We start from the raw sequence: 13,723 nt of genomic DNA, 5'->3' as shown, positions 1-13,723 counted from the left end.
CCAGAAGACCCTGGGGACGACGTTGATGATTATATTGGCGCCATCTTGGATGTCGCCATCTTGCTTTGAAGGCTTCGCTTGAGTTTATCAAAGCTTTTTGGGCTGTTTTCAAATCTCCAAATCGTAATTGGAGTGATAGAGGTACAACTTGGATTGTTATCTCTGTTAGAGTAATGAGTAATCGCGTGTATCTGGGGCGCTTGCCCTACGGCACTCGAGAAGACGATGTGAAGAAGTTTTTCTACACCTACGGGCGCTTCAAAATACGCGAAATTATACTCAAGGATGGATATGGATTTGTGGTAGGAACTGTTGCTTGTCTTTATTTCTCCATAAAGCTGTTTCTTAAATATGAGTTTAATCACACTAATCGTGTTAGTCATGTCGAACATTTTCTGAACTCCTCGTGATTTCTTTGTCACATACAGGAGTTTGACTATTCTGACGATGCAGAAGATGCAGTTTACGAGTGTAATGGCAAGAAAATGCTTGGAGAAAGGTAAGCGGTCTTAATTTTCATAAATCAGCAGATAACTTTGGTGGTAAGACAGCTCGTCAATGGTAGATATTTCTATTTTTAGTAGGGGCCTGGGTTCAGTATGTTGTCATGTCAGCTTTCTATTTTTTAAAAGTACGAAAATCTCTATGTTGTTCACTGAATTCCTCATGTTTAACAAGTGCGTCTGAAATTTTTTTCTGTATCTAGTGGGTAGTATAGTGCATACCTGTCAACTCTCACACAGTAGTGGGAGTCTCAAGATTTTGGAACCCTACTCCCACTCTCCCGTGTTAAGCACCAAATCTCCCCCTTTATCGCTTTTTTTTACCGCTTCCAAAAAAATATTCTATTGGAAATCATCATTTTGCTTATTTTCTATTAAAATATTGAAAACAATGATTCCCTTGCGTAGTACATTTTATCTAACACCCTCATGAGATCTTTAAGTGGATTTGTCAGCGAGAGCTTTTTATATGGCAAACGCCTGTGAGGTTATACCCACCCCTCTCCCCCAAAATAAAACTACCCCACCCCTTCCCCCAAAAAATTCAGCGAGAGCTTTTTATATGGCAAACGCCTGTGAGGTTATACCCACCCCTCCCCCCAAAATAAAACTACCCCACCCCTTCCCCCAAAAATTTTCAAGCCTTGAGATTTTTGGGGGTTGACAGGTACAATAGTGGAACCTCCATATTATTATATGGAGATTCCACTGTTCAAGAAATTAGAAGCCCAATTATTGGCCATTATCTAAACAGGAGTATATGTCCAAAAAAATAAATAAACGCTGCAATTTCTGAATAACTTGGTTATGGTTATGAACTTAGCTCCCTTGTTTCCTTTGTTTACTTATTTGCTATGTAACAGAAAAAGTGAAAAAAAAATATAGATATCTCACATATCATGTTTACATGCAGGATTCTTGTGGAGCCTGCAAGAGGGACATCCAAGGGTGGGTACAGTAGTGGCAGACGCGGAAGAGCCAGAGACAAGTAAGTATGAATTATTTGTTATTTGTAGCTGTTGAGAGCATTGTTTATTCTGTCTAGAATAGTAAATGGGCTACTCGACTCAAAATGTTGAGTAAATAGCCAATGTCGGATAGAAAAACTCAGAGATTGAGAAAACTTCAGAAAACTGTAGGCTTGGAGTCAGTACATCTGGGTCAGCACATTCTTTATTCTATGTTTATTACAGATATGGGCCCCCTCTAAGGACACCTTGGCGCATGACAGTCGAGAACCTATCAAGTCGGGTCTCGTGGCAGGTACTGTTACTTTGGTTAGCCCACTGTATACCCTTTTCACAACATTGCCTTTACAGTGTGTTCCAGTCAATGTGTCGTTGGTATGCAATGCATACCGTAGAAGATTTTGCGACACTCAGCCTCCCAAACATTTATATTTTGCCCATCAACCTTTCAGCTTTGAGGCATACTAGATGGCGTAGATGCATAGATGGAAAACTGAAGGCTGATGGGTTAGCTCTGAGGCATTTTGATGACAGATGCGAGATGCGCCTTAATCATTTCTTCCTAGATGCAATGTGACTGTCATGATGATAATAGACTCTGAAGACTGCAGCGCCCTCAGACAACATTAGGTCTATTTTGCTATTAGTTAATAATATTTCTTTAAGGCACAATAAGTCAAGGAAATGTGTACTTGATTTAGCATTCTTACTTACCCGACCTCAAATACTACATTAATAACAAAGGAAGCTTCTTTAGAGACTTGGTAGGTTTTTGGTGCATTTAAATGCTAAATTTTCAGCTTACCCAGCAGTATTTGAGTAAACCTTTTGTAAACAGGTTAGTGAAAAAGTCAAAATAATATTAAAATTGTTTTAGAGTACAGCACCATGGCTCTACAGTGATAACTTTGTCATATTTAATTTAAAAAAACAAACATCATTTACTGAAAAAGCTCTATTAAGTCCCCCTCTCTGATCCCCTCAAGAGCCTAAACTTTGAAATAAGCTTCCTCCCTCTGTTACCCTCCCATCCCCTAAGAAGCATAAACGTAGTTTTCCAAGAATATAATGTTTTTTGTTCGGTTTAAATGCAGAAGGCAATTTGTCATTGTTACTGTAGAGACAAGTTAAATTTTGTACACTATTTTATACAGTGAATAACCCTGTCTCTACTTAGCCCCCCTTCTAAGAGACAAAAAAACTCTGGGGGCTTATTAGAGCTTTTACAGTATTCCCCACCTACTGTACGTTTTATTTGAGTTAAATACTAACAGACCTATTTTGTTCAGGACCTCAAGGATTACTGCCGGCAAATTGGTGATGTAACCTATGGAGATGCCCACAAGCAAAAGCAAGGGGAAGGGTGAGTTTTCCTTGAATCTTTTATATTTTTGTCGTGTTGCTTATGGGCCTTTGTAATTATTTGCAGGGTCATTGAGTTTGCAACTAAAAAAGATCTCAAAAAAGCCCTGAGGAAGCTGGATGGCAAGGAGCTTAAAGGGAAGAGGATTCGTCTTATTGATGTAAGTTATTAATTTGGGATGTACAATGTTTTTATCATGATATAAATGATGTTTTAAAAGATACCAAACCAAACAATACTTTCTTTTAATGCATGCTTGTATAAACACGGCCATGGAATTCTATAACAGTACTGGTTAATGTTTAAGTTTACAAGATGTTTTGACCCAATACTGTCAACATATGGCATAAGTGTTTTTTCTCTCTCTGTTGTCAACAAGCACCCCATAATCAGGTATTATTTTTTTATTTGCAATAGTATTAATGTATTGTGCCTGTTCTATCCAGGAAAGCCCTCGTTCACACTCAAGATCTAGGAGTAGGTCAAGGTCTCGTAGTAAATCAAGATCCCATTCGCGATCAAAGTCACGATCCAGATCTCGCAGCAACTCACCATCACGGAAATCACGCAAGCGCAGACACAGCTCACGATCTAGATCAAAGTCCCATTCCAGGTCAAAATCTCGTTCCAAATCTCGCTCGCGCTCGCGCTCCCGATCACGCTCCAAGTCTCGCTCACGTTCTCCACGAAGATCTAAATCACGATCCAGATCTCCCTCGCCCAAGAGAGACAAGGTGGATGATGAAGCAAGAGGTGGGTCTCCTCCTCCCAAGGAGGGGAATGTGAATGGAGACCAGCAGGAATAGCTTGGCATGTTATAGTATGTTTAGGTTAAGATTGTTGGAAATGTTAGCAACAACTTAACCCAACGTTATTCCAACACGTATTCTTTTCTTCGATGCATGTGTGATCATTCCTGGCACCACAAAGTGGTGGTCATCTGTAACCCCAATGGTCTGTTAGGTAGAAAACAGATTGAACATAGCACAGAGCTATAAATCAGATTTTTGTTATTTTTGTCTCCCAGAGTTTTCCTTGTTAATGTTCCCTTTTTGCTCAAGGTTAAGGATGTAGCTAGATCAAGTTTTATATACTAGCACTTATGTGTGTTTATTAGTAAGCCAAGGGTAACGTATGTTTCACTAAAGATAACATTAAATGACTGATTGTGAACTACTGTAATGCTTTTTCTGGAATTTGGTAAAAGTGGTATTAGATAAAAAGTCTTCCCATTGCATGGGGTGGTTGCAGGGAATCTGCTCCTTTTTGTTAGCCAAACCCTACAAAAATAGCTGAGAGTTTTATGCTGCAAACAAAAAGATCCTGATAGAACATTTTAAATTTATACAGGCCCATTGCCAGGATTTTGAGGGGAGGGGAGGGGTTGTTTACCCATTCTAGTGGACCATTTTCTGTCTCAACACCAAAACACCATAGAACTTTCTTGAACAGCCAAAGGTCAGATCAACTCGCACACACCCATAAGAAAAAAATTCACACAGAGACAGTATAAAAAAGGTTGGCATAATTTATTTTAGAACTCATTGATATTGAAGCATTTTTTGAAGCATACTTTGAGCAATTTATTGTGTTTTACAATTGTGGTAGTGGTGCTATGAGAAAACATCGTGAAACAAGAGTACAGTGAAAACCTTATTCAGCAGTCACCCCCGGGAATTAGCTAGTCTATTTAATAGAAAAGTTCCCCTGTGGCATTTCTGCTGATGTCCAGCTGTGGTGTTGTACTTAAGTAACTAAGTCTACCCTCGCTCCACCCCTGGGAGTTAGGTGTTATCCCCAAAAGAGATAAAAAAGGAGGCAGACCTGCTAGTAGTGTCATACACAATTTCCTAGTCTTGCCACCAAAGGGAGGGGGTCTTAATGATGGTGGAAGCAGGTATATACAGGAGGCTTTCCCAGTGGTAGTGTGTACACAGTTACCAAGTCTACCCCCACCCCACCCCTGGGAGTTGGGCATAGCCACCAGGGGGAGGGGGTCTTAATGATGGTGGAAGCAGGTATACAGGAGGCAGTCCCAGTGGTAGTGTGTACACAGGCATCTCATCCTGCTCAGTGGTTACTTTGTCTTTCTCCTCTCTTATTCTACGCCGCTTTTTCCACCTAGAAATCCAATCCTCTACACTTGGACCAGTATCCCTCTGCCTTGCAGCATCTTTTTCAGCTGTTATAGCAAGAGAACAAAATTGATATAATCTAACAGCAGGAAATTAGGCATCTTGCTTATCTTCAAAGAAGGAGGGTTCTCGAGTTGGTCAAAGATTGTAAGTATCAATAGGGCTGCCTTGCCATAACAAAACCAAATACTTTAGCATCAGGGCGGGTGGTGAGTGTTTTGTAATGATGTGTTTTACCATGTCTTGATAACAGTATAGTGAAATAGGAACAGGGTCAAGCTACAAAGATACTGTAAATTGCTTAAATAAATACAGCTGTGCTAATTCTATTTTTCATACCCCATGCATGGTATTTATTTGGCTACTTGCTTCTTTCAACATCCGTTTTTTTTCTCGGAATAAAAATTGTTTTTTTTTACGTAACATACAGACAAGGTTTATAAATTCTTCCAGAACCACATCAAAACACGCTTTCAATGAAAAAAAAATTTTGTTTGTAGTACTGTCAGTTTTCTTAACTTCCCTCGAATGAACAGCTCCTCTCATTATCGGATTCTATGAAGTACAACACTTTTAGGCAGGGCACTTATTTGGTGGAGGCACTAATTCAAGCGAACTGCTTATTCAAGCAATTATTGTGGGCTTTAAACTACTCCCATTATTTCAGACTCTTGCTATTATGGATACTACATAATGGTCATGTGTTCATTCATAATAACCACAGCACATAAATGGTACTCTCAGGGTATCAGCCGGCTGCTGCTTGGATCACAATTACCTTGGGCTGCGAGTAACATTTCTGGGTTTGTGTGGGAATATCTGCAGTTTGGGCCAAATGCGCAGGTACCTTTGGGATAAAAATTTTTTAAACAAATAAAAATACAAGATAAAGTAGTGATATGCTGTGAAAGTTGAGAATATATATGTCAATAAGAATGTGGCCATCTACTCATTCCCTTGTTAACTAACAATGGTTGTGTTTTTGTATTACTACTGTTGCATATTTGGGCGGATGGAATCATCTAAAAAATATAGTTTTATGAAGACGCTACTTACATAAATGTTGAATAGCCCATTGAGCATTTTACATTGTATGGCATTTCTTTCAATGCCATATTTTTTGGTCCATTAGCTGGTCATTAACAGTTGTGTTACATGGATTTTATCTCATTTCTACCATGCAAATGTTATGTATAACTAGGAATCCTTTATAGTGAAAACATAAAGTGATTACTATAAATGTGCCTCCATGATAACAATATTTGTAATCATAGTCAGACTGAAAAAAAATAGTATGTGATACAATTTTTTTGTGTAAAGACTATTAAGCCTTATGTGGTTATGTAGCAGCAGTAACATAGTCTACATACTGTATGTTTAAATGCAACTATTGTATTCCAAATGAGATTGAGATTGCAATATCAAAAAATAATTAAAATAAAAACAACTGTAAGTAAAAACATATACAGGTCTGGAAATTTCCATCCTGGCTATTATCAGTAACCATGATGGAGTATTGTATATACTTTTAATATAATAAGCTTAAAAGCTTACCTGTGCTGAAGAACTTTTTACAAGGAGGTTTACTGGATTCTTCCGCCAAAAGTTCTGCTGGATCTGGAGTATAACAACTTTACTTCAGCAAACACAAATGGAGCCGTGTGTACAAACGGGAAGGGAAAAAAGGCGAACTTGTCTAAAAGGAAGAAGACAGCTTACCTTTGAAAGAGTCGTAATGAAGCTTGCGATTTCTCTGGTGTTGGACCCCATTATTGTGCTTTTTGCGATTTTGAGGGGAATCAGCGAACGATCGGTCACAGAAGTCGCAATAGTAGCGCTTCCCCATTTCAACACATTATCATATTGGTGAAGTTATCAGTTTATAGTGTAGTTTTTCAGTTATTAGTGAGCCGTCTCTCTTTGCCCGCCGCCATGTTGGACGTGCAAAACTTAGAGACCTAGGTCCATTGTCAAACCACAGGCTGAGCAACCTCGTTCCCAGGGTCTTCTGGGTAATTTTCAATATGGCGTCTAACACAGAATTGCCGCCATTATGTATTTTCGACAAATCAGAATATCGGACCCAGTAGCGCTCTTCGACTCGGCCTTCGGTTGGGCAAGAATGCATCACATTGCCCCTCCGTACCTTCATAAACCGACCTTTCTAAGAAGTACAAGACATCTCAAGGTAAAATCACGTATGTTTTAATAAGCGCACAGTCGCAATGGTAGTATTATCGCTTTCATCTTGGATAGGATGCATACACAGCTAAAATTACAGCAACTAATTTCTACAAATTGAACCAAGCTGTTGTTCTACCGTCAATTTATCAAGAAGGATATTGTACAGAAGACTCAAAACGATAATTAAGCCTAAGGTTATCAACCAACTTACTAGCTAGTTTCACTAGGTTTTGGATATTTTGTGATTGGCAGCGGGAAAATAGGTATCCTCAGGATATCAGGTATCCTCTGGATATCCTGGACAATATACTAGGAGTTCTCACAGGATATTTGGTTTATATACGATACCTTACGATACCCTGATGGGCATGCTAGTTTCTGTTATTTTTTATTCATGGGTGCTATTCATAATACACTATTATTATTTTAGATAATAATAAAATACTTTAATATTTTAAGATTAAAAAGGGGCTCTGTTGAGGCTCTTCCTAAATGTATCAACACATGAAAAATGGTGTGGCTCATTTACTTCATGTCCTCCCATGTATTCCCCTGTGATCCCATGTATTCCTGTGTGATCCGATGTATTCCCCTGTCCTCCCATGTATACCCATGCATTCCCCTGTCCTCCCATGTATTCCCTGTGATCCTTTGTATTCCCCTGTGCTCCACTGTATTCCTCTGTCCTCCCCTGTATTCCCCTGTCCTCCAATGTATTCCCTGTGCTCCACTGTATTCCCATGTGCTCCCAGTACTCTCCTGTGCTCCCATATACTCCCCTGTTCTCCCATGTACTGCAATGTATTCCCCTGTGCTCCCATGTATTCCTATGTACTCCCCTGTACTCCTGTGTATTCCCCTGTGCTCCCATGTATTCCTATGTACTCCCCTGTACTCCTGTGTATTCCCCTGTGCTCCCATGTATTCCCGTCGCAAGGAGTACAGTGAAAAGTGCCAATTAATTTTGCTTGTGGTCAAGAAGTTACCACTAATAATACACATTCACTTTTCATTGTAAAGATTATACAGAAAATCACCTTTTACCTCTTAGCTGGACCATTACTTAAGGCATTCGTCAAATTTCTTTTGATGGGTAGAGACAGGACATTGAACATGAATGGGAATGGTGATGGTTTCTGAACTGCTGTGGGGAGGTCCCCAGTTATTCTCTAAAGCTTTGCCTCTGTTGACCCTCTCAGCCTATCTTAATTGCCTTGAAGGCTTGGTGAGGTAATAAATTCAGACTAATTTTTGCTTCTTAAGCCTCTGACTTTCAAGTGTTCCCTCAACTTATAAAACACAAACTTGGTGGCTTGTACATCCTTTGTGTATGAACACCATTCCGGTACAAACGAGCAATGTGGATTGCTGGCCAGCAGAAGGCAGAAAAGCCGAAGTTATACTAACAAGCGCTACTGGGTCTGACATTTTGATTTGTGGAGAAGCCCTGCAGTTGAGACTTCCATGCCAGGGGTCTTAGTATTTGCCCTTCTCCTTTTTTGTCTGGCAGTCCTTATCTCTTTATTCCAATGAGTACTTTTTCACATTTTCTCCTCTATCCCATTGGAGTTACCATTGTTTTTTTTCTTGTTTAAGTATGTCCCCCACAGAATTCCATTTCTTAGATTTCCTGTTGATGACAGGTCTAACCACAACATTATTTTTTTCAACCCCCTGTCAAGTACTGTAAATGTATATATCTAAATAGATACTATAATTAACAACAAGTAAGTAATTAAAAACAAGAGTTAAAAAGTCGTTTCTAGTCCAAATTTACAAAATAAATATTTCTGAAACTAAGAAATAATGAAATGATGTATGTCATGACATGGCATGTTATTACTTAACTCGTTGTCAACCATTACACTAGATTTTGACAGTTCCTGCCTCATTTCATTACTCATTACTCACGTCCATATGTATCTGGAATTTTTCTTTGTTTATGCCATTGAGTTTGGGGATTCAACCTGGTCGAACAAATGCATTGTGGGAGAACTTTGTCGAGGAAGTATAATGGGAAAGATTCAGAATAAACAAAGATATTCACTGTATTCCTTTGCAGATATACATTGTTTGTGTGATCCTGGTCTTTTGAAAACAGCACATACTTTTGGAAAGTCACTTCCAAAATTGCCTGTAAAGTTTGCAGAGCAATCATAGTATTTTGGAAAAAAAATACATCATTTAATTGATTTTGCTTGTGTCCTGTAAGTTTAACAATTTAAAATTTAACAGATTCCTCCTCTCTTTTACTGTGGATGTACCACTATTATTCTCTTGTTGTTATAGACTAGTTGTCTTACCATCTGAAATATCCCCTGTTGAGATTGACTCCCCTGAGTTATCTGGATAAAAAATCCGTTGTTGATGTGAAGGGACGGATCTGTGAATAGATCATTCATTTTTTTCTTATTTTGAACAAGGAATTCCTAGTAAGCGCTAGTCATCAGTGTGGGGAAGGGCGCCACATATTAAAAGTTTAAATGACCTCTGTTCAAGATACAGAAGTGATTTCTTTTTCCCCTACAAGTAACCCTTCTGAAAAATATCCACACTTTTTGCTATTTTTTTGGCACAAGAACATTAAATTGACACCACAGCAAGAAATTTCTTTTTTGTCAACATAGCTGTTTAATTTATACAGTATAACTGTTTGATTTATTTATATTCCTTGAAGTTGTTGCTATGTACCCTCCCGGCATATCCTCCACACAGCATCATCTTACTCAAGCTGTTGTTAGGGAAAACTGCGTGAATTTTGAAGAAGTTAAACTGCCATCCTGCCAGTTAACTTGTACCTCCATTTCCTCATCCTTTGCTTTCTTGAATAAGCTTTCTTGAAAATAGGACAAAAAGTCTTTCCTTTGCCTTTTTAGTTTAATGAATTTCGAAATAAACGTTAGTTCGTTTGTAGAAGGTGCATTTTCCAACTCAATTGCGCTTCTTATCTTCTTTAGCTAAGTACAGGCTAACATCAAGAGAGAAATAAAATAAAAATGTTGATAGTTTACAATTGAATTTATAATAAATAAAACAGGCGGAAAGATGCCTCATGTACAAAACTAAAACAGATAATGTGTATAACTAATATTAGATATATGTATTTAAGATGCCACGTTAAGTAGAAAAATACAATGGGTAGATCGGCTACCTTAATAATATATCTCTAGATCCATGCACAGATAAAAAATCGGAGCATGCGCATTGCTTTTTAATCACGCTTTGCTTTGTAATGTTGGTGTGCATTGCAATGGAGCTTGATTATTTTGGCAAATATTTTCATTTTGTTATGGCTAACAACGAATCGACATTAACATGATAGATATAGTATACAAAATAGCAAATAAAGGTGCAAACAATGCCGGATCTCACGCAAGCAGCTACATATATATCCAACTGTATTCTTTTACCCATTGAACAGCAAAATCGATGAAGCAAATTCGAATGTGAAAAACCTATTTTCAAATAAGGGATATACACCATTATTTTGTTTTTTTCCTCATTTTTTTGTTGGTAGCGTCGAAAGTAGAGAGACCTTAGGCGATTAGAAACGTGCTAACTTTTGGTTTTCTTGGACTTGAACATTTTCTAGAGTTTGCCTGGTTTGTCTGTGCCATAATTACTTCTTGATTGGATGTTGTTTGACAAAAAATATATACATAGTCTTTCTCTGACTATTTTACTAGATTACTTCTTGAAGGTCCACCTGGCTTTTTGTGTGTTTGCATGAAAGCTGATGGTACTGCAAGTGGGTAATTGTACAGGAACTGATATAGTGGTAACACTAGGTGGTGGTAACGGAAGTGACGTGGTGACAACACTGGGTTGTGGTAACGGAAGTGACGTGGTGACAACACTGGGTGGTGGTAACGGAAGTAACGTGGTTACAACAATGGCTGGTGGTAACGGAAGTGACGTTAGGTTTGACCCCTCTTCTGTTCTGCAATGATCAACAGTTCAGCCAGTGCGATAAAGAAATCTAATGGGGTCTCTTCTGTCCCTTGTTTCCTACTGTAAAATACTTGCAATGGATCTGCTTCTTGATATCCAACCCCCCCACCCCCCCCAAATGAAGCCTGTAATCTCTCCAATACCTTGTAATTCTCTCTTTTATTTTTCTCTTCCCGAAACACTTTTGCGGCCTGCCCTTTTACATATCTCTCAATCAAGTCTAGGGCTTCAGTGTTATTATTCACCACACCACATGTGCGAACTACATAGTCTATGTCCCTCGCCCAGTCTGACACGTTGATAGCTGATTCCCTCCAGGCGAATGTTTGGGCTACCTTCATTTGATGTCTTATTAAGTTCTGTTTCTTTCCTGACCTTACCTCTTGCATTTCTAATCATTGCAAAACCGCTACTTGACGGCGTAGGGAAACCACTTTGTCACGAGTTTCGTCGAGCGGGTAGAGGTCCATTGCCTAATCTGGGCTTTACCTCGGTGTAAGAACCTCACAACTGACGTCACAAGCCACTAACAGTGTTTATGCTGATAACATGTTATATCAATACCTCAACTGCATAATTTATCTCAGGAGAAACTGACTCGATGCAACGCTAGATCCGCATATCTTTAAATCGCTAGACCGTTGGATCCATCGGCCCGATGGATCGCTGGGTCGATGCATCACTGGGTCGATGCTTCGCTGGGTCGATGGATCGCTAGGCCGATGAATAGCTGGGTCGATGGATCGCTGGATCGATGGATCGCTGGGCCAATGGATCGCTAGGCCTATGAATATCTGTGTCGATGGATCGCTGGGCCAATGGATCGCTAGGCCGATGAATATCTGGGTCGATATCTCTGGGTCGATGGATCGCTCTGGGTCGATGGATCGCTGGGCCGATGGATCGATCGGGTCGTCGAGGCCGCGTTTTTCGGTCTGCCTGTGTGGCCAAGATGGCGGCATCAGTCGACCCCGTACGTTGTGTAAAACTAATCAAATCATTTAATATTGTATCTTAAAAAGGCGATACCCCGTCTTAAAAAAGGTTATAGTATCAAATGCTAATTGTTTTCATGTAAAGTATTGCGTGAAAAAAAAACGAAAATAAATGTTAGAGAAAAGTAATTTCTCACTTGTTGGTATTCCTGTGTATTTTGGACTGCGGTAGGAAAGACAACATGGCGATCGTAAACTTGTGACTTCAGTTGTGAGGTTCTTACACCGAGGATCAGCCCTAATCTGGACTTCCAGGCGGCACAAATTTACCTCTCTCCAAAGCATCAAATCCTTCCGCCATCTCTGCGAATGATCCTTCTGCACCCCTCTCACCAAGGGTGCTAAATGTGGCCAATATTTCAGGCCACTAAAACGTAAAACACACTAGAGATCCTTTTTTGCAAGATGGCGGACTTCATCTCACACCCCGGGCACACCTCTCGTGCCCAGGCTTCAATGGTCAGTCCACAGGAGTATATGAGAATATGGCAGCTTACTGGTGTACTGTTTTTAGAGTATGTCCTTTCCGAAGGGCCTTTTTTGACTATTACCATTATCGCCTCATATTTGAACTGACGTTCACTCATGAAGCATCTCATCAAACAGTACAAGTTCAAATACTTTACAGTTTCCTCCCTTGTGGCCCTGGCAAGCCTTGGCAGTTTGTCCAAAGGACAATATCCAATCACTTTCTTACATCCGCTGTCAACCCTGACAGAACTAATGGCATTCTTGTCGCATATATTCGTAGTCATATGGTAGTCATTATTATTCAAAATTTACAAAATAAATACTTTGAGTATGGCACACTATGGCAATGTTTGGCATACACTGCCATGATGGCCATGGCTTGCCATACTTTGACAGTTGATCTAATAGTTCAGCTCGTTTAAACAAATTCGCAGATGTTGTAAAAAGGTTAAAGTGAGATTCCATACTGTTGTTGGTGTTTTTGTTGGTGTCCGACAGACTAATATTAAGGGATGGAAATCCAAAAGTTTCTTTTGTTAGTGTTTAATTCGCTATGTAGCACTTCATTGATTGAATTAAATGTTCTTAAGAACATGCCATAAGCGAGTCGCAGTCCCAAGCGATTTCGTTTAGTAATTTTATTCAGCTTCTTGTGCAGGCGCTCGTTCCTATTGGTACCGCAACCAGGCGGTATGCCTGAAAGGCACCCTTTACGCATGTGACTTTAAATGTTCTCAATGACCTTCTCACCTTCTTTTTATAAATCACCTGCTTGTTGTGACGCATTCGCGACCAGTTGCGTTTGAAACAAAGAAGATTAGCGATTAATTTTTGTGGCTTTGGTGTAGCTTTTGACCTTCTTTGACGTAATCTCCTGGCATGCGAAAAACATTTCGATACTGCCTTAGTAATTGTTTTTAAGGGATGTCGCTGGGGTATGGTACTGGGGAATACGGTTGATGGCGTGGAAAATGTCCAGTTTCAAATTTTCATAATCAAAAAACGGGTTCAACTTTGCGCGCAGCAAACAGCAGTTGTCAATATATATGGCCTTTATCTGTTTGCACTGTGGTTTAAGCCTGCCAGCTGCCAGCCAGCTCCCGAAATAATTGCTCGACCTCGCCGGTTTTTGTTGTTTTTGTGAAGTGCCACT

General features: G+C 39.5%; 2 protein-coding genes across 2 annotated transcripts; one reads left to right on the top strand and one right to left on the bottom strand.

Moving 5' to 3' along the window:
- Nucleotides 1-15: 15 nt before the first annotated feature.
- Nucleotides 16-4,007, top strand: LOC5519730 (serine/arginine-rich splicing factor 6). The gene is made up of 7 exons (XM_001639562.3): nucleotides 16-302; nucleotides 429-499; nucleotides 1,417-1,491; nucleotides 1,697-1,766; nucleotides 2,761-2,834; nucleotides 2,901-2,994; nucleotides 3,281-4,007. Exons 1-7 carry the CDS (start codon nucleotides 174-176, stop codon nucleotides 3,638-3,640), a joined length of 873 nt encoding a protein of 290 aa, XP_001639612.2. The 5' UTR covers nucleotides 16-173; the 3' UTR covers nucleotides 3,641-4,007.
- Nucleotides 4,008-4,344: 337 nt separating this feature from the next.
- On the bottom strand, nucleotides 4,345-6,934 carry LOC5519729 (zinc finger matrin-type protein 5). Its single transcript, XM_001639465.3, has 4 exons — nucleotides 6,689-6,934; nucleotides 6,524-6,586; nucleotides 5,748-5,816; nucleotides 4,345-5,016 (listed from the first exon to the last, which is right to left on the bottom strand). The coding sequence occupies exons 1-4, from the start codon at nucleotides 6,813-6,815 to the stop codon at nucleotides 4,781-4,783; spliced, it is 495 nt and encodes a 164-aa protein (XP_001639515.1). The 5' UTR covers nucleotides 6,816-6,934; the 3' UTR covers nucleotides 4,345-4,780.
- Between the last annotated feature and the right edge of the window lie 6,789 nt (nucleotides 6,935-13,723).

The sequence above is a fragment of the Nematostella vectensis genome, chromosome 4 (genome assembly GCF_932526225.1).
Source record: "Nematostella vectensis chromosome 4, jaNemVect1.1, whole genome shotgun sequence".
Classification (NCBI taxonomy): domain Eukaryota; kingdom Metazoa; phylum Cnidaria; class Anthozoa; order Actiniaria; family Edwardsiidae; genus Nematostella; species Nematostella vectensis.
This window is presented reverse-complemented; position numbering and strand designations above follow the sequence as displayed.